At 45.0% G+C, this 20,995-nt stretch overlaps 1 protein-coding gene across 2 annotated transcripts in view; it reads left to right on the top strand.

The window, feature by feature from the left end:
• mapk14b (mitogen-activated protein kinase 14b) overlaps positions 1-18,907 on the top strand; it is a 37,475-nt gene extending 18,568 nt beyond the window's left edge. Inside the window, exons 4-12 of one of the 2 annotated variants that reach the window (XM_088920115.1) lie at positions 4,074-4,185; positions 4,933-4,962; positions 5,556-5,603; positions 5,953-6,067; positions 6,685-6,756; positions 10,835-10,914; positions 12,623-12,701; positions 13,967-14,140; positions 15,295-18,907. In XM_088920115.1, the coding sequence (XP_088776241.1) occupies positions 4,074-4,185; positions 4,933-4,962; positions 5,556-5,603; positions 5,953-6,067; positions 6,685-6,756; positions 10,835-10,914; positions 12,623-12,701; positions 13,967-14,140; positions 15,295-15,362 (778 nt within the window). In that variant the 3' untranslated portion in view covers positions 15,363-18,907. Of the gene's footprint in view, positions 1-4,073; positions 4,186-4,932; positions 4,963-5,555; positions 5,604-5,952; positions 6,068-6,684; positions 6,757-10,140; positions 10,221-10,834; positions 10,915-12,622; positions 12,702-13,966; positions 14,141-15,294 lie in introns of both variants that reach the window. The other variant, XM_088920116.1, reaches the window with a different exon arrangement.
• Positions 18,908-20,995: the final 2,088 nt, after the last annotated feature.

Below are 20,995 nucleotides of genomic sequence, written 5' to 3'. Positions count from 1 at the left end.
ATGCAGCAGTAGAGATGACTCAGGTTTCAGTGCCGCCCACTCTGAGGCAGAATGCACGATGCTCGCACACTTGGGACCTTCGCCACGGACGCCTTTCGGCAGGACTGTGGGACTGTGGACGTAAGCGCCAGGACTTTCGTTAGCCCCTGCTTAAAACTGTTGGATAGAACCCTTCTGTTATTATAGAACAGGCACAGGTCATGAATCTGGCATGCAGCACCAAGCAGAAAATGGAGAAGGCTCCATCACTGCAGTTTTTGGCAACCCAGCTTTGTGCTTCCTGCAGGGCCTGAGCTAGATACTCACGCAGAACACTTGTGATAACACTGCAGCGGGGACTTTTGCGATAAAGCCGAACAGTCCCACAGGTTTCTTGCGTGTGTCTTGGCTGGGGCTCTGTATATTGTGTATATTTATAGGTGCAAGGTAAGCCTAGAAATTTCATCTCCACCCTAAACTCCTCAGGAAACTCCTCAGGTCTCGCACCTCACCTGTACATTGTAAGGCTTTCAGTTAAGTGACTTCTGCAGATGACTTTTTAATATTCTTTTCTTGGGGCCTTGTTTGTATCTTGTTTGCAGGAGTAGTGCAAGAATGATGCTGCTGTTAAGGAGATGCTCAGCGTTATTCCCTGCGGCAGGCTGGTTGATTTTGTTTCTGTGCCGCTTCAGTCTCGGGATGCTAGCAGTGTAAAGCACGTGTGGGTGTCCGCAGTGTGGACGAGGAGCTGCACCTACACAGGAAAACTGCATCCATTCTTCTACGGTCTCCATGGAAACAAACTCATCCAGTTGGCAGCATTCTGAACCTGCAACAAGTGATGCTGACCTTCAGTTTGGTGCCAAAATACGTTTACTTGGACAAAGAGTAGCACAATGAAATTATTAATCGGGTTTTAGAGCACATCCACAAACGAGAGGAGGCCATTTGTTTTTAGTCTGTTCGGTAGTTAATCTGTCCAAGGATCTAGTTTGTTGAAGGAAGCCAGGGTCTTTGATAAAGCAACATGGCTGCATAGCTTGTTACAAAATCTCACAGCTGTTTTTGTACCTTCACAGTATGGTATGATCGTTTAATAATCGCCTTGGCTTACTCAACGTGCAAGCCATTCGTCACGTGACGGGTAGCATTCTCGGCAGTGCCTTAAAGGAGAGCTTTCTCCAACTGGAGGAGGCGGTGGCCAGCGAGTGTCAGGCACTGCCCATCCCTGGGCCATTTGGGAATCCCTGTCGCGTGTGATTAATGATGCAGCCTGGGCTTGATCCCGTAACACTCGTGTGCTGAAGAGCTCATGCTGTGAGCCAGAGTTACACGTACGGGCGGTGGGAAGTGATGTGTGATTGTTCTTAGCTTGTTTCTGAAATCAGGATATCACTTTATGTTTTCCAGGTGAGGCGGTTTATCAAAGATTCGGACTTGGCCAAGTCTGCTGTGGTCAGCCTACATTCACTCATGGACTCCCATTAGTGAACTTGTAGTGGGGGGGGGGGAGAGACTTCTTCTCCTTCTACCGGCGGGAGGTCAGACATTAATGGGTTAAGAAAACGTGAAGAAAAGCGGCACTTGTTTTCAGACTGCATTGATTTGCCCTCTGCTTGCTCTCCTCTTGAACTGTTGCCCTGGGCCCTAAGGGGGAGAATAGAAACTGAGTGTCCTGCTGTCTCAGGCTAATGCAACACAATATTAGGGCATCTGAGGTCAAAGCAGGAAGACAGCGGTGTGCACAGAAGGAATCTGAAACCATAGTGTTCAGGCCTAGGGAGCTATTGATCAGCAGGATGTAATTTACAGGAGGTGTTAGTGGTGTGGTTTCTGTGTGCTGACTACTCGGCTGCAGCTCAGCTAACTGGAGTGAAGGGAGAATTGTGAAGGTGGAGGAGAAGCCAGGCCTGTCGGGGAGTCTGTGCCGGTGTGGGAACTGCCCGGAAACGACAGCTAAGAATAATCTATCTAAATCTCTCGGAGACCTCTGGACCCCACCCAGGGGATGCTGGGACAGAGGGTATTTAGAGCTATACTATTTAGGAACAGGAAAGTACAACTGCTTCAAGCACACTATGCAGCAGTCAGGTTATTTGTTACAGTAAACCTTGCTAGCTTGTGCCCTTTAAGATAGAACCACAAATCTAATATTGCGTGTGCGAGGTGATATTACTTCCTGGCCTCTTTCAGTGCAACAGCTAGGCAAGTTTTTGTTGTTGTATGCAGACCACAGTTTTTCTACTTTTGCAAAGTTTTTTTTTCTGGGGAAAACAAATGACCAAGTACAGAGTTGTTTCACAAGGCTTCAGTTACGAGCAGTCACAGCTGTTCAGTGTGTAGGTGTACATTGTGTACCTAATGGCATTCCTTCTGCGATGGGGACACTGATAGGTGCTGTTAATGGAGTGGGAACAGGCACGAGAGATAGACAAAGGTTGGGCTGAGTTGAGAAACCACTCTGTTCCTGGAAGTCTTTACTCCCAGATGGAAATGGGTAAACGGAAGTGTTTCTCTTCCAGTTTCTGTAGGCATAAACAGTCTTTACCTTTGCAAAACTTTGCTTGCTTTGAAGCGACGCTTTTGCTGATACGACCAAAAGAAATTAACAGTGACTTCAGAGAGCCTCTGTTCTCTATATGATTTCTGAATATAAGAAAGGTGCAGAGCTGACCAAAGAGCTTCGACAATTAATGTCGATTCTCAGTTTAAACCAAATTCATTTTTTTAAAGCAAGCACATGATTTTTTTCATTTCCATTTCTGTTTTGTTGATGTTGTTGTTCGGGATGTTTAGCAATAAATGTAGCGTCAGACAGGAACAGCTGTTCTATAAAATAAGTGCTGATTGGTAACTGCAGTTGTAATAAAATTGTTGACTTTGGTGGATACTTAGCTGGGAAAATATTTGACCTTTTAGCATTTTGTTTTCAAATTGAAGTACACAAGCGAGGAAAAGCAACAACCCAGATGCAGTTGGGAAGATATTCTTGTCTACAGAACTGATGCACAAATACAGTAAAGCACTCCTGCATGCCACTCTTGATTACAAGACTCTCAATGTATACATCACCTACGGATATACTTGTACTAAACTCAAACGTGTGTCGGAGAATTAAGACCAGAGAGAAGAAGGAAGGCAGGAATTGTTTTGTCTTGGGGAAAAACCTTCTGAAAAGGTGCAGCTTAAAATACAGAAAAGGGGCTGTTCATTGAAAACTGGGGCTTCAGATTGTTGAAGAAGGAAGGGCTTAAAGGAAGGAAACAGAAATCTTCCATTTTCAGAAAAGTGCAGACTATTGCTAACCGCTCTGAGCTAGTTTTTCACTAATGAGTGTTTGGTGAAGTAATTCATCTAATAGTCAATTACTGGATGGCGGTGGGTGGCTCTGTGGCTGAGGATCTGCGACTGTGGCTGGAAGGGTGCCAGTTTGTATCCTGCAGCCGGCGGAGGAATCCCATTCCATTGGGCCCCTGAGCAGCCGTATAACTGGCTGATCCTGCGCTCTGACCCCAAGCTTCTCTCCCTGTCTGTGTGTCTCATGGAGAGCAAGCTGGGGTATGCGAAAAGACAAATTCCTAATACAAGAAATTGTATCTGGCCATTAAAGTGATCTTATCTCTTAAATCAAGAATGCTCATCAAAGCTTTGAAGGGCAGTTGGAGAGGACAGGAAATAAAGCAGGAGGCCAGCGGCTCAGTACAGAGAGTACCAATTTGTTGTGCCTAATGTATTGGAATATACTGTAGTACACTGGGGCTGACATGGTGTACTTTTCTCCTTTTTTGTCTATGAAATTTGTGTCTGGCTGCACTGCTTGATCTATTGAAGTCCTGTATGTGGAATTCACCCAGACCAAGAAGGTTAATCCTTCCCTTGAAATAATGGAGGTCGATGAAGTGGGTCCTCTTCCATACGCAAAGCACTCTGGGAAACGTGCACCATAAGTGCAAGGCGTTAATTATCCTCTTGTGTTTACAGTCCACTTCATTGTATTGTTGTGTTTGTCAGACATCTGTTTTTTCAGAAAACATCGAAAGTAAATGAGCATAGAGATTTTGTGCTGGTTCTTGAACTCTGTTTGTCATTCGAAGGTACCTGGTGACTCACCTGATGGGTGCCGACCTCAACAACATCGTCAAGTGTCAGAAGCTCACGGACGACCATGTGCAATTCCTCATCTACCAGATTCTGCGTGGCCTGAAGGTACAGACTCCTGATACGTAAAGGAAGGACATAAGCAGTTGCCAATGACCTGAGGCCTTTCAGCCCATATAGTTTGATAGTTATTATTAGATCTAATATTGCTACTATTAGAGTTATTAGTTACTCATCCAGTTGTGTCTTGAAGGAATGCACTTCCACATACTTTCCAGTTTGATTTTGAATAGTTGAATCTGCAAACCATGGAGACTGACCACCCAGTCAATAAGCAGATTTCAGATATGATGGGGTTCATACTTCAAGCAGTTACAGCACCTTGCTGGACCTTAGTTGAAGTTGTTGTAGGGCCAGTCCAAAACTGTCCACAGTTTGTGCAAAAATTTAACTAGGTTTTATCATTTCACTCTGGTGAGTGGGATCCATGCATGAGAATGGGATCATGCAGTCCATTATTATAATCATATGGTAGCAAACACAAATTATATTTTAATGATGTGATCTTTAACCACAGAGGGAGCTCTGCAGAAGCAGCACTGTTTCTGCCCTGGCAGCTCTCTGGGGGCTATCTGCCTGGAGCAGCAGTGTGGTATGTCAGTGCTGTACTGTGCTCGGCATCACAAGAGAAAGAATTTTAAGAACAGGCTCACTGCAGTAATATATTTAAATGTGTAATGCAGGAAAAAGTCTGCCCTTTGAGTCACCACGATTAATGCTCACTGGCCTCTGCAGTTGAAAGACACTCCTGTCTTTTTGATGTACAACTTGCCCATTTTATTTTTTCTCTTTTAGTACATCCATTCAGCGGATATCATTCACAGAGTAAGTGTCTTACTTTTCAGTTTTACAATAGCCATGTGCACATTATGAAAGCACTTACATCTTTTTTTTTAATCTGATAATTACTCCAGTGGAGATGAGAGGCAATTTCAAAACCAAGTTCTTATCTAAAAGCAAACAGTTTTTTTTATTTTAGGCCTTCCTCCCCCTCTCCCCCATCAGGGCTGGCTGTTGTCTTGGCTAGCCAAGCTGGTGTTGTTTTTTTTTTTGCCATCTGCATGATGTGACTTAATTGGCATTCGATTCCTGTGGAAGGGACAGAGTGGCTTGGACCGGCTGGCCCTGGCTGTCAGCTCAGTACCTCTGCCAGTCCTCCCTCTGTCAATATTGTCCCAGGTAATTAAGCCAACAGGCACGGCCCTGACTCTTGCATGCCGCCCTGTAACCTGCACTGGTACTGCGCTCTGGCCATGGAAGGAGCTTTAACCCCATTTACAAACACACAAAGTGGAGCTCATTTCCTCCCCGTGTGTGAGAGGCCGAAAGATACTGTTTATTTTGGGTGGGGGGAGGTGGGGCGGAAAAATCAGTGCTGCTTTGCACAGACATGACGTGCGCTTTGCTTTCCTCCGCAGGATCTGAAACCCAGCAACCTAGCGGTCAACGAGGACTGTGAGCTGAAGGTGAGAGAGCAGTGGCTGTGTTTGAAGTCACTTCCTTTCTGCCGGCAACCAGAGGGACGCTCGTAGTCCTGCCTTTTCCCAATCTGGCTAAGGCAGGGAGACGCCGTGAAGGTAGATGGGGAAGGTGTGGGTGTAGGATCTGGAGCCCAGGCATCGGCGCTGTGGCACTGTCTGTTTCCAGACCGGGCCTTTGGAGCGAGAACTTGCTGCTGCGCGATCAGCAAGCTGTGAGCCATCCGTGGCTCTCTCCGCGGCGGAATTCTGCAGAAAAGAACAGGAAATAGCTTTTTCTTTGTGGAATCGCACAGCCTGAACAACTGGGTTTTCTGTCTGTCCCCCCCCCCCCCAGATCCTGGACTTTGGGCTGGCACGCCACACAGACGACGAGATGACGGGCTACGTGGCGACGCGCTGGTACAGGGCTCCCGAGATCATGCTCAACTGGATGCACTACAACATGACAGGTGGGGCTCACACAGACGCATCCACAGGGGGGCAGCCATCCGAGGAGTCGAGCAGGAGCCTGCGGCACTGTGGCAAGGGAAAGAGATCTGCCCACTCTTAATTAGAGTGGCTTACAAAATAAGCCTTTTCAAAATAATACACTACACATCTAGTTATCCCTTCCCGAGTCTCCTTCCAAACATTACCTTGTTATTAAAGGCTGGCAACACCTCATTGACTGATTAAGCTGAATGTCATTGGTTCTAATTTAAAAAGTTGATGTTGAATTGGGCCCTCAGATTTTGCAGAGCAGTGCTCTATTCTGCTTCCCCATACAGGCTCACCTCAAAGTCCAGTAAGTACATCCGGGTTGTGGAGCCAGGACAGTATAATGTCCTTCACAGACTATGACTGACAAGTGCAATTTGAAAATCTAATCTAAATCAGCTAGTCAACACAGGGAGTTTCTTCTGTGTGGTTGTCACGGTTCACACTTCTGGTTTAGAGCTGGCGCTGTGTGTCACTGCAAACTTTCCACCTCGAAATCAGGTGGGCTCCAGGTGGCATCACCATGGGATTGGATTGGCTCAGCCGTGACTTAAGATTTGTGTCCACTGTGTGTGTTCTTTTCTTGCAGTGGACATTTGGTCTGTGGGATGCATAATGGCCGAGTTGCTGACTGGACGGACATTGTTTCCTGGCACAGATCGTATCCTTTCAGTCATATATCAGTACCTGTATTGGCCCAGGTCAGTGCCTTGGGCCTTACAGACGGGGTCTCTCGAATGTGCTCCTGATGAAAAGCAGCTCTTCCTGGGCTTGTCCTGGGCTTCTGTTTCTGGGACAGTATGCCACCTCCCAGCATGAAAACCGCCACGCAAGCTGAACCCAAATTGTTCTCTCGCCACCCACCCTGACCATCTTTTGTAGGAACGGTCTGTGGCACAGCTAGTTCAGTGCGCAAACAAGAGGAGCAGTTTTACAGTATTGCCTGCTGGTTAATATGAATTGTGCAGGTAAAGGTGCTTAATTCATTGCCTTCTGTTTGGCAGGTGCGTCACCTCCATTGAAAACCAAACCTAAGCGCTGTTCTGACTGCTCCCTGTAGCCTGTTAGGCGTGTGGTGTGCCACTGTGCGGACAACACTGCATGTTGAGTCTGCAAACTGTCCTCCAGACCTGCTTTCAGAGGCTGATGCCTTGTGCCGTGTGTTTCTTTACCTTACTGAAGAGCTCTGAAGGAGGGCGTTGAAGAAGCTCTGACCTGCCTATGTGCCCTTGTGAATTCAGGCTGAACCGAACATGCCAGGATGATCTGGGGAGGGAGCAGCCCCTCTTGGCTTACAGCCTGTAATGTAAAATATAGTAAATTCTCTGCAAGTTGTCAATGTAAACCTGAAATAGATGGTTTATTGGTTTTTTGAACTGACAGAGCTATGGAAAATTTACATTTATATGACTTTTAATGTGTGTTTTCCCCACAGGCTGTACCTGAAAGAGGTGTTACTAGTTTTTTTTTCTAGTGTATGTAAGCAATTTGTGTACATATTATAGTTGTTAATTTAAAAACAGCAGGTTTAAACTGTTCAAATGGAATCTTTTCTGCTGGGATGTGGTGTCAGGGGTTCATACTTCAGGTAAAGAGTTCCCTCTACATCAGCGATTGCTTTGGTGTTTTTAAGATTAAAAGAAGCAGCTTAATTTAATGTGTTGATGAGCAAAATGTCAGTGTTGTGATTTGGGGAATCTGGAATTGTGCAAATACAACCAGAAAGAATCCTGTTAAGTGTTCTTTTGGGGTGAAATGATGGGATGTTTCTCCCAGTCTTATGATTTTGGGTTGAGTAGCTCGGATCACAGCCTGGGAGTGAGGACAACACTTGCAATTGGCCTGCAGTGGCTGCGCCACTCACTTCTCGAGGATCCAGATTTATGCCCTGCTGATAGTGACACCTGCCTGCTTCGGGACCCCACATGTTGCGTTCCCCAGCTGAGATCACGAGGCAGATTCAATCTATGTTCAATGGTAAAGTGCAGTCCAGCAAGAAGCTGCTGCGTTTGTCAGGAGTGGTCCTGTAACGGGGAAATAAATCAAGTCTTTTTGGCAAATGAGCTGTTCTATCAAAAACAACACTGGGGCCTTGAGATGTAAGGTGTTTGCCCCTTCTCTGGATGGTGCTAAACCTCCTGTAGGTCCCTACAGAGCTCGTAGTGTCAGAAGATAGCTCATCCAGTGGGTAGCTCTGAGCCTTTCTTTCTGCAATTTCTCTTCCTGCCATTGCTGGCACAGGAGTCACTCCTAAGATCCCCGATTTGAACACACCATCATAAAATCTGAATAGATTCCATATATAACAGCCATTGGCTATTCTAAAAGTTAAAAAATCAACCACACAGGAAATGCACAGGAACAAGGTTAGTCAGCGAACTTCCCAGGCCAGGTAGTGCTTTCACCTCCTCAGCTGTGATCTGGGTGCACACCTCTGTGTGGTGTTTTGTTGATTTTGTTTGGTGGTGCCATGCATGGTTGTGTGAACTCCTGGATCGCTGTGCCCCTGTGTTCTGTGCTGTTGCTGTGCACGCCTTAGCAGAAGGTTGTGCCTGGGCACACCGGAGGCACAGCTTGCGCTGCCTGCAGCCAGGAGTGAAGATGCCAGTACAATCACATGGGCCTGCCTGCACTCTCACCTCTCACCTCTCACCTTTCACCTCTGTGTGGCACTAATCCTGCTTCCTGACCCGCCTCTAACACCCACTGTGCCTAACCGCTTTCTCATCTCCCGTAATTATTTTTTCTTTCTCAAAGGCTTGAAATATGAATGAAAAACTGAACTGAGTGTTCAGCATGCCAAGATGTTCGTTCGAGCTGTTTTTAATGTTAGATTGCTTTTAGTGTGTGTGGAAAGGCATGTATTGAGCAACTTTTTTGAGAAATTTAAATGTGTTTAGATGCTAGAATTCTTGATTCTCAAGCGAATTTCTGATGGTAGCAGCAGCTGTGCACAGTTTAAATAAAATCACTGTGTAGAAGAATTTTTATTTTGAATGTTTTTTGTGATTCCCCCCCCCCCACACTGTGTGCTGATGTCAGCTTTGCATTTCCACAGTAGTACATGTCTGCTTTTAAGAGTTTAATTTAGAGCACATGACACAATGTGGCTTCTTCATGACAGATGCATTTTTTTAAAGAGAGCGGCTGTTGGGTCTTCTGTACATTCGACTCGTCCGTCTTCCCTTTGCAGGGAAGTTGTTTGCCCAAGCTCTCCCCGTCATCAGAATACTGTCGCCAGTTCTTTCGGCAGTCTTGTCTAGTGTTTCCCAAAGGCTCCCAGTATCTCTCCCGCTTCATGCATTCAGGGATTCCAAACGCCTTTCTCCTGCACCTTGTCCTGTGTCGAAGGAAGACACCTCGGAGCTCGTAGTTTATTCTTTATGCAGCAAGCACGTGCCGATATCAGACTCCCAGAGCGAGAGTAAGGAAAGCAAAGGGAAAGGAGAGCTAAGGGAAGCTGAGGCCAAGGGAAAGGAGAGCTAAGGGAAGCTGAGGCCAAGGGAAAGGAGAGCTAAGGGAAGCTGAGGCCAAGGGAAAGGAGAGCTAAAGGAAGCCAAACCATATTCTAGTATCTCTGCAGGTGATGGTGGGCAGGGATTCATTGCAGTGCTTTCTTGTCAGCATTTTAGCTTTTTTGGCTTTGTTTACTGCTTCCTTAACTGCCACCTTTGACGTTTAACCCAACTGTAGATTTTCTTTTTAGTCTGCAAAGTGATTTTTTTTGGGGGGGGAGGGGGTGAGAAACAAGCTTCAGCTAAGCCTTCTTTGTGTTCTTCTCCACAGACTTTCTCTGCAGCACTCGCCAGTGACAGCTTGGCGTTTGTGGTAGTGGGACAGCATGAGTGTTTTTGTTTTAAAGCCTGGCACAGTTGCATAAAGATACGATTTGATTAAAGGGCGACCGGATCAGTAAGAATAATGTGAATGCACCAGTCCAGTCTGCTTCACCGTGTGCGCCTCACACCTGTCTTCATCCCAGTATTGGTTCTGCCACACCCCCGGAGCCACTCCCCCTGCGTTTTCCTTTATGTTGGTGTGATAGATATTGATCAGTTGAAGCTAATTATGATGCTCGTCGGGACACCAGGGCCAGAGCTCTTGATGAAAATATCTTCAGAGTCTGTGAGTTTTTTTTTTTGTTGTCACTTTTGCCTGCATTGTTTTTCTCATGTAGTGAAAGGCCTGGTGATTTAATACTACTTATTTGATTCATTGATCATCTTATCAGTCTGTGTGCCTATGTAGCATGTCTAGCGGCGTCTGTGCGTTTTTATTGGTTGTATAGATAGGCACTTTGTTTGCAAAGAAGTAACAGAATCGAGAAGACCCCTGATATGCAAAGCCAGCAGGGGAGTGGGAATAAAACTAAAAATCGCATTGGTGTTTCTTGCCATTACTACTTAAACGTATTCGGCAGTGATCTCTTCAGACTTTTTTCCCCGAAGAATAAATTCATTCACGTTTGTTTTTTCTCTTCTGCATCTTGCTTTCCGTTAACGCATGTCTCCTCCTAACACTTGCTGTTCTAACCCTGCATGGTCTGAGCTTTTTCCTCCTCCTTTCTGCCCCCCTCTCTTTCCCCACCCCCATTGTCTTGAGAGTGGTTGATACCCCCATTTATATAGGACCTCACCCCATCGTGACCGTGGAGGGGTGGGGGAGTGAAAGAGAAATCGTTCTGCCTTTTGTTTTAACTTGTGTGTTTGCCGACAACCCCCTTGACCTGGGTTTTAAAGATATAAACCAGCTTCAACAGATAATGCGGCTGACAGGAACCCCTCCTGCCTCTCTAATAAGCAGGATGCCAAGTCATGAGGTGAGCCGGTCCCTCCTCCCCGAAAGAGATGCACCACGTTACCACACACCAGGCACACGGGGCAGGCTGGCACTGCGGCCTTGCTGGGAAGGGACACAAAAGACTCTTGTACTGCTGCTGTAGAACTAGTCTAGGGGAGCAAAACAGCGGCTGAGTTCACACTTCACACTTCATGCGTTTGTTGTACGGATAAGCCCAGAGCCTGCCTTTATTTTTTAAACCCCAGCGACTAGATGGGCTTGGTAAAAAGGGAGCGGTTCTGGTTTCGTTTGCTGAACGTGGGCCGGGCTGTCCTTCAGACGTGTGAATGCACATTCTAAATCTTCTGTGCTGGAGACTTTGGCGTACACTGAGGGTTCCTGTGCCATTCAGAGAAATAAGAACAGAACAGAGCTGTTTCTGTGGCTGGACGGGTTCCAGGGCATTTTGGGACTGCTGGTGTTCGTGATTTTTGACTAGCCAGGCAACACAGAAAACCTCGACGGCATGTTTGCAAACTTGCACTGGCATGTTTACAAGGAGCAGTGAGCAGCACTTAATCTTCACCATCTCACCTCGTTGATGTGCTGGCAGTGGTTAAACATGAGATGCTCCATTGTTTGTGTGAGTATTTAACGGATGAAAGTATTGTTGCACAATACAGGCAAATTATAGCACTGCAGGAGATGCACCCACATTTTGATTGGATCTTGCAGTGCATTGATTTGCATAGCACGGTTACCCAGAATTCTAATTTGCTGATTTAATCTACTCTAACTTTAAAGTTGCCATTAAATGCAAGTGCCTTTACACTTAATTTCAAATTTAAGGTCGCATAAATGAGGAAAAAGTTATTAATAGAACAACCACTGCGCAAAGATGTTTTAGGAAAAGACATTTTTAACATGTTAGTTTTAAGATGCATTTCAGTTTAGGAGGAATTGAGGAAAGTAGGTTTGTTTTCAAAATACATTTGGAACTTGAGCAATACAAGTTTACATTGGTTCCAACATGCAACAGCACAGCTGAACAATAGCTAGGGCAGATGTCAAAGGCACATTTCCCCAAGGGTGAAGAAATAGCTCATTACTAATGCTAAATAAGCAGGCGAAGAACTTGTCCTGAGGCAACTCCCAGTTATAGGCGGAGAGATTGTCTAGTTTCATTGAACTGGCTTTCCCTCTGGAAAAACTGAAGTGAAGAAAAATGATTTCTCCTGACGACCTGCCTTTCGCATCAGCGATCTCCATTCTGGCAACATGCTCTGCCTTTCTCCTCTCTAGCTGCACACTTTCTCCCCCTCTCTCTCTTCTATCTGGGTCAGTCTCTACCCAGGACACTGTGGTCACACGTCATGCTGAAATTGCACAGCAGAACAACGGGCACTGCACCCCTGTTTAAAACTAGTCTCTTTGCCAGTATTTGAATGACTTTCTGTCAGTGGGAGGGCTTTAATTTACGAATGCCTCAGCATTACAATTTGTGGTAATTAGTGACCGTGCTGTGTCTGATAGGATTGTGACTGCAGAATTGCACGCTGAAATTTTTCAAATGTGAACGCACCTTGCTTTAAGTGCAGAGATGATGCTTAAAATCACACGTTTTCCTGACTTGAACACTGTGAGCAGGGTTTGGGTGACATTTACTGATACTGTGTGATTCTGGAGAAAGTGCTTTTTCTTTAAAGGTTTTTGCCCCATGTCTGAGTTTTGTTTAACTTTTCTGACAGGCAAGGAACTACATCAACTCCTTGCCACATATGCCAAAGAGGAACTTTGCTGACGTTTTCATCGGAGCCAACCCTCTGGGTAAGGACAGGGGCGGAGAGGGACTGGTTTCTGTAAGGAATCGAGTGACTTGGGTGAAAGCTTTGCCGATACCAACCAGCCTGTGTGACTGCAGCCTGGGTGTGATTGTCCAAGGCACTGCTGAGGTATTCTGATATGCAAAGACAACACATTGTTTGCTTCTTGGGCAGTGGGCCATGTTTTTGGTAGTAGAGAGATGGGTTTTCCAGTTGAATAGTGATATTTTTCAGGATAACAAAATACTAAACGCATGTCATTTCATAAAAACAAAGCCCGGTGTTTGCCATGTTAAAAGTGTCAACATGAATTGCTACGAATCCCAAAAAACAGGCATTGAAAGTTAAAAAAAACTACAAACTTCCATATGGTTCCCACTGAATTGGTGGCAGATGTTACTGGAACTTTCTCACATTTTTGTTACATAGTTGTAGAATTCTACAGTGGTCGTGTTTTGATGGATGCAATTTTTGAAGTTTTAATTACTTATGATTGTCTTCTTTCCCTCTCAATTTAAATCTTTAGATTCTTTGGGGGGGACAGCCCTGCCCAAATGCATGTATTTATTTTGATCTTCATATTAATGACAAGAACATGGAAAGACACAGCCAACCTTCTTGAGTCATGAATGCTTCACAGGTATTGGCAACAGTTTTTCCACTCCTGCAAGTGGAAAATCCAAAAATGCTAAGTTTCCAGCAGCACGGTACAAGATCACTCAGTGCTGAGTTACACTGGTTCTTCTTGTAACAGTAGCGTGACTCTGGCCCGGGCGGTTGTCCTAATCTGAGTCCTGTCGAATGTGTGTAACCAACTTGCCTGTGCTGTCGGCAGGAGACAGCTGCTCCAAACCTAACTGCCAGCAGGCTGTAGCTGCACAGCACCAATGGTGTGCTTGAATGTAGAATCATTGCTAAGCACAATGTATACCAGTCTGTCCTGCACCCTTGAGAGAAGCTATCACCTGTTCCTTTGTCCAAGTATTTAAGGACCCCCAGTTTAAACACAAAACAAATTTGTAATAGAAATATTTCCTATTAATTTTTCAATTGGAGCTAGAGGTTCCTCCACTACACTCTGCTGGCCTAGAGGATGAACTGCTTTCCTGTTACAGTTTCATGTGGATCAACAGGTTGCACGCCACTTTTTTTGAAGCATGTGTGAGTGTTGCTTGCTCTGTGCAGAAATGCCCGAATTGAGCTCAAATGTGTGTGCTGTTCAGCGGGAGCATGTGTTTCTAAAGGCTGCACTGTTTTCTTCTCTCTCAGCGGTGGACCTGCTAGAGAAGATGCTGGTTCTGGACACAGACAAGCGGATCACCGCAGCAGAGGCGCTGGCCCACCCTTACTTTGCTCAGTACCACGACCCAGATGACGAGCCTGAAGCCGAGCCCTACGACCAGAGCTTTGAGAGCCGGGAGCTGGAGATCGAGGAGTGGAAACGTGAGTAACTCGCACTCATCTGTCCCTCTCCACTGTTCTCCTGTTGGGGCATTAACACAAAATTTTTCCGCCTGTGCTCAGACTGCTTGTTCTTCTAATTTAGACTCGCCAATTATTTGCAAACCCAATTTGCTGTTTGCAGCTATGAATCCCAAGACCTTGCACCCTAGAGACTGAGGAAGTGTAGGCAGACTCCCTGGATCCACCCACCTTCGAGCCTCTCATCTTAACACATTGCAGAAATCACAGCCTCATACAGGAGGTTCAGCACTGACTGGAGGAGAGGCACGTGCTTGCTGACATCACCACATGCCTGCAAGTGCCTGGAAGGCCACAGGGGGTTGCTGTGTTGCCCTGGCCGACTAATTTCCACGTTGTCATCCTTACTCCAGTCCTGTTCCTACACACAGCTGGCTGAGCACTGCTGTCTGGGGTATGCTGGTCACATGATCCAGGCTCGAATCTCAGTAACTACAGAGTTCAGCCTGCATTCCGGTGGTTGAGCCACTCGGTAGGCTATCAGCTTTATCTCGGAATAGATCACTTTCTCTTCATGTTTTCTGCAGTAGTTTCGGGTATTGGTGTGAACATGGTATTTAAATACTTAACTAAAGGTTTTCTTATAATGATTTACTGTGGCATACTGCTGTAAAATTTGATCAAGGTGATAAAGCATGGTAATATCACACAGACTTTGAGAAACACATGTTACAAAGAATGGAAAACAACAGAAAACTAAGTGCATTGTAAAATCTTTCAAACGTGTCTAATTGCAGAATGAGACTGACAGTATAGTGCATCTAGAAGTCCTTCCAGAACAGAGGAGTAGTAACTAGCTCATTGGGAAAAGTGAGTGAAAACTGAGTGCACAGCTTAAGCAGGGGTGGTGAGGCTCACACTTCTACTGATGTACTGCAGAGTCACTGGTGGCAGTCGTGTTCAAGCTGCGAAATCAAAGACGTCTTAAAATATTGCCAACCTTCCTGCAGAGAAAAACAGCCTCCAGGAGGTTAACCAGTGATCCAATTTCCTGTTCTGTTTGCTGCGCAGTCTGAAGGCGAAATGGCTGTCTAGAGAGTGCTGTCGCCAGAAGAGCGACTGTGCCCCTGTAGTAGAGATGGGCTCACTGGGGTCCTGTCTTCTGTCTCCCCCAGGCCTGACCTATGAAGAGGTGATCAGCTTCGAGCCGCCGGTCTTCGATGGAGACGAAATGGAGTCATGAGGCTTTAGGGGGACATCCAGTCCGTTAGCGCCTGGCTGCTCTCCGGACTTTCCGAAACCACCGTCATTCAAGTGCCTGTTGTAGCTCAGTGCTGGGTTCCCCTTGGGGGTTGCAAAGGGGCAAAGGCGATTCTTTTTGTACTTTTAACTGTTTTATTTTCTCTCCTGCTTGCAGTATTGTGTTGTGTGGAAACACTCTGGATAGGTCTCAGAACTGAGTCCAAGACTTCCCTTTATATAATCAGTTAAAGGAAAAGGAAAAGCAGTTGCCGGATTGCCTGTTTTTAAAGCTATAGTTTAAAAGCAGACATGCCATTTATAATGCAGACTTAATAATAAGGTAGTCTTTTTTTTTTTAGAGTTGGGAGAAATTTAGTATTTCTGAAGAAAACGGGAGGGAAAAAAAAAGCTCCCGACAGTTTGTATCTGTTGCATGCCTTGTCCATTTCTGCTGCTGAGAATTGTTAAATAAACTGGCACAGGCCTGTGAGCCAGTGCAGTAGTCAGCAGTGGTTTCCCATGAGGCTGTGCAAGTTGACAGCGTGCATTGGTCAGCTTACTGCCCGGAGCTGGTGTTCCTTGTTTTAAATGAAAGGAAAGGCTCATTTTGTACGCTAGGAGATCCTTATGCAACACGGGTGAGCACTGTGCTGTCGGCAGTCGCTCTGCAATGACAAGTCACTGGTGGAATTCAGCGAAGTTTTCCTGTTTCAAGCCATAGCGCTGATTCCAGACTGTGACCTTCAGTGACACAGCGGTGCCTTGACAGAAACGGGCTTCTCCTGACCGATTCTGCTGTTACCAGAGCTCGCCTGTCAGCTCTTCTTTGTGGAGAAGAACCTCGTTTTTTTTTTGGTGCGTGCTTATTTCTGTCATTGTAAGGGGCTCCCAGGATGCTTTGTCTTGTTTTATTGAATACAATGCGATACATAGCATGAATGGTTATTAGTTCATCGTGCCAATTTTCCACCTCTCAACCAAGGCTAGGTGCAAAGGCTTTTGCCTGTGTTTAACTTGTCCCTTGTTATAAAGTGTGCCCCCTGCCTTTGTTTTTACATTGCATCGGTGAATAAGGAGGGTTGTTAAAAGACGGCGTTGTTATAGCCTGGGGTTTCCCCTTCCTCCAGTAAACGGAGCGGAGGACTCCCGAGAGAGGAGGGGGGAAGGCGTGCCTGCACTGCCTGAGAGCGGCGCAGGTGAGTAGGGAAGGCCGAGAGGCAACTTCTCTTGGTTGAATCTCAGTAGTTGTGCCCCAGAGCCCTGCCTGCTTTGGTCTCCCATCCCTACTCTTAATTGCTTGAGTGAACTAACGAGTTACCCAGCTGAGCCATTAGGCACAGGTTCTCCTCTTTAAGCTGCTGGGTCATTTCTAGTTCACCTGAAGCCCATTGAACAGCAGCTGGGGTGGCGATTGCTTTGGACAGCCTGGTCAGCGGCAGCTGGGACTGTCATGGCCAAGACTTGGTACCAGCTCTAGTGTAGGTGGCAGGGTGGTCATGTTTCTTCGTTATTATTTTTGTTTTACCTTCTGTTTTTGGTGTGACCTTGTGTTAAAGAGAAGCCTTTGATGACTTACCAATTCAGTTTGTCACAGTACCTTATTTATTGTAGCTTTCCACTATGAGTTTTAGGCATGTAATCCCCCCGCCCACTTCAGGCTTCTGCAAGCACTATGTTAGTTTGTCTTAATGTACATTGCATCGCATACTGACCTGTGCACAAGGCCTGAGGAGAAGCATCTTAGCTTTCATCTTTTTTTTCCATTTTACACCTGGTATGATTGGCAGTTTGAAAAACTACAATTATGCTGAAACAAGTAGTTTTTTCAGGATTTGGTTTTGGCTTACTGAACAACAGCCTGGCTTTAGTGGTGAGGAATCTCCCCTGGTTGGAAGCAGTCTCTCCTGATTGTTTCCCTTCAATCCCTTCTCTTTTGCCGGGATTGAAGTTGAGAAATCTGCGTTAACGTTAAAGCCCGCCAGTCTGAAGAGCTGTTGTCCTAGCCCGTGCTAGACGTTCGCTCGGGGCGGTTATTTTAAGCGCTTGGGGAGGAGGTTATTGTTTCCAGAACTCTCAGCTTGAAGGCCTCTTGTTGCTGTCAGTCATGTCTTTCCGTTCGCACGGGCAGTGAGCTGCCGTGGGAGGAAAGGTGCGTGCCCTGGTCATCCAGAAGCTCTCTTTCAGCTCCCCGCTTCCCCCCGGTGCAAGGGCTCCAGAGGGCCAGTACCCACTGCACTACAGCACCGTCCCGCTCAGAGGTGCTCTCCCCCTCTGGGGACCGGGCCGTGCAGTCCAGCGGGCTCTCTAGCTCGTTCTGAATCATTAGCAATGCGAGAGCTGCGGAGAAAAGTGGAGTCGTTCCCCTTGCCTTCAGTGGATGACAAGCAGAGATCAAGAAGGCATCCAGATCTCACAAGGTGGAGTACACTCTTAGGACTATAGTGTTGAAAATAGAAGGTTAAGGGTGTGAATCCTGGCTGGGGGACTGGGTTACCTTCTTATATGCATGATACTTCACTCCAGTTAATTGCACAGCTGCGCTTTAGTTAAGTTTATGTCGGCTCCTCCTAATTAAGCAAAGGCTTGGTTCAGTTAAGCTATTCAGGTCTCAGTTGGAATGAAGACAGGAGGAGATTATGGGTGCAGACCTCTGTCCCTTAAAGAGAGATTGTGGAGATGCTTGATGTAAAGCAGAATGATCCAACTCTGGGCCTAGAAGGCTGATTTGTCTGGACGTTGTCAGTCCACCTGAGTTCTTAATGAGCTCCTTATTGGATCAGCTCAACAACATCTTCCAAAACTTTCGGTGCTTCTGTTTTAAAGAGACCTATCAATCTTGCAGATGCTGTGGCCATACAGTACTGAAGACCTGTTGATTGCATTAACTTGGTACTGAATTCTGGGACTTCAGATTTTTAGCAGTCATGTTAAAAATAGTGGGATAACCTTTGTTCCTGGTGTAATGCTCATGTGACCCACTCTTGTTTGGACTGGGGCCCGAGCTTAGTGAGGATTAAGGTGCTTCTCCTTCACCACCACAAAACATGCCCAAACCAGCAAAACTCAGCCCAGAACATGTTTTATAAATATAAAATAATTCAGGATGTACATAAATATATCAATAATAGCATTTTTGTTTCTTTTAAAAAAAACTTATTACTGTGTTTTCATGATATAGTATTACTTGATCTCATAAAAGCAATATCTGTAACAGGCATGTCTTTCAGTGTGTGCCCGTTTGTGTGTGCGTGTATGTGTGTGTGTTTTCAGGAATTTGAAGGGGAATGTTGAAACCACAAATTGTAAATTCATAATTAAAAAGGTGAGAACGTTAGATTCAGATATTTATATCCTGGTGCGCCAACAAGCTCTGGAGTTCAATATGTAGTTTTTGTTTGTTCTGAGGAAGGGATAGACCTCCACTGTACAGAAGTAAAGACTCGCATTATTTTGTGTACTTAAACAATTCACCATATTGAACTGTGAAAGCACGGTAGAGTAACCATAACGTACCACTGTTTAAAAATAAAGGCTATTATTTTTCAATCTGTTCTTTCTCATTTTTTATAACTTTTATGCTTTCCAACATGAAAATTGCCCTGCTCTTGAAGCAATAAGTGTTGAATAAAAATAAAAAAGCAGTAAGGTTATGCAGTGCACTAGGGATGACTTCATTTGTGATGTTAGGCGGTTCTGGTCCGCATTGCTACAATACATACATTACTGCAATTGTTTTTTTTTAATTTTGGAGAGCTCAAGAGAAGAGCAGTTGTAATCATTCCAGGTCTAGAAAGCATGCTTTCCATGCACTACTTGAGCCAGTGGTTCCCAGTCCTCGGCTTGGTGATGCACACACCTGTTGCTTTTTGTTTCAACCAAGCCCTCACTGATGCAATCTAACCCTACATTTACTTCATTGACTTCAATAATAGGATTAATCTGTACTGTACCAACTCTTAAAGGTGTTGGAGCTTTTAACTATTGTATTTTGAAAATGAAATAAAATACCAAATTTGTGACTAGAAACAATGCAGATATCAAATTGAAACAATTTCTTTGATCTTGTAAGGCTTGATTTATCTAATTAAGGTGGGCTGGAATGAAAACTGGCAGGTGAGCAGTTCACCGGGACTGGGAACCACTGGCTTGAGGGAAATTGATCCCGTCAGTCATTGACAGAAAAGATAATGAGGGGGCTTGATCCCATGAAGAGATTCCCAATTTGGCTCCTGGAGACCACACACCTCCCGGGTTTCACTCCATCTGAGCCGAATTACCCATTTGAAACCAGGCATGTACTAACAACTTGATTGTAGTAGTTGTGAGTTGTTTTTCCACTTAAAACATTTAGCAGAACTCAATGTGATAGTTGCAGTCAGTCAGATTAAGAGCTGGGAACGGTCAAAAAGTTCAAATTAATTGTAATATATTTGTCAATTAGATACATTTTTAAGCTGAATGCCTGAGATCCCTCAGGAAACAAGTTTCTAACATTCAATTAAGATGAATTGAATGGCTTTCACTTGATGTTAGCTGGTATATTATGTTCTATGTCTTCTGTTTTTTGGGAGACTGGTCTTCGTTGAAAACTAGAAGTACGTTTTAGATTGTCTTATAAATTAGCAAGATTAAGGTGAACTGAAAGAATGGGACAGTGGCCTGGACCGAGGTGGAGAGGTAGACAGTCATTATGACACACCCCTGGAGCCAAGATGTCGGCAGTCTCTTCATTGAGCTGCCTGGGGAAGCTGTAATATAACTGACCAAAGGAACCTGCATAATAGCGCCGCTTTCAACATCAACATCTAGTAGACATGAGAGCACCACCGGACTCGGTAAAGAAACGCTGCAGTTGCGGACAGTTTACAAGCTTACGCTTCAAGGAGACGCCAAGGGCCTTGATTGTGAATAATAAAAAGTCACGACGGCTTTTATTTTACATTTGTGACAAATTAATTAATTTTCAAAGAAAATGGACTCTAAAAAGTTTTTAACATTAATGTGGTTGACCCAAAGATTTTCTGAAATTAATAAAAACACAAAGGAAATAAAATAATAGCAGTTACGTGTTTGTGTGGTCTGTTTTATAGGTGGTGCGTGTGATTAAGTCTAATATTTGATAATTTGACGAGTCGTGAGATTTATAAAATAGCCTTCATTCTTGAATCGTACGTGGGGGAAAGTTTTTTTCATCAAAGTGCAGTTCCAGAAAGGAAGGGTCAATCATTCACTAATATACTGTATTGCCGGTGTTTGTGATGTTGGGTGCTGCAATGCTATCTGAAATCATTTGTTATTTTAGCCTTGTTTGGAGACGTTAGCAATAAAAAAATCCTACCGACTGTATTACAGTAATACTTCAATTGGTGGAAACTGCAGTGCGGGATGTCCATTTCCCTATTGTAAATATGTTAGTCCATGCGCTTCCCTGCCAAGCTCCCGTGACTATTGTGCGCCACCTGGTGGATACTTCTCAGTAACACAACAGTCTTAAGAGCTAGCCAGCACAGAAGCGATTTATAACGCCTCACTTCGAGAAGGTTAAAACACATAATAATTATCCTTACACTTTATATTGCTCTTTTGATACTCTACAAATTTATATTTAATTTAAGTAATAGTAATTTAATTTAA

Source organism: Atractosteus spatula, chromosome 7 (assembly GCF_055471065.1).
Source record: "Atractosteus spatula isolate fAtrSpa1 chromosome 7, fAtrSpa1.hap1, whole genome shotgun sequence".
NCBI lineage: Eukaryota > Metazoa > Chordata > Actinopteri > Semionotiformes > Lepisosteidae > Atractosteus > Atractosteus spatula.
The sequence above is the reverse complement of the archived record's forward strand: the minus strand, read 5'-3'. Positions and strand labels throughout refer to the sequence as shown.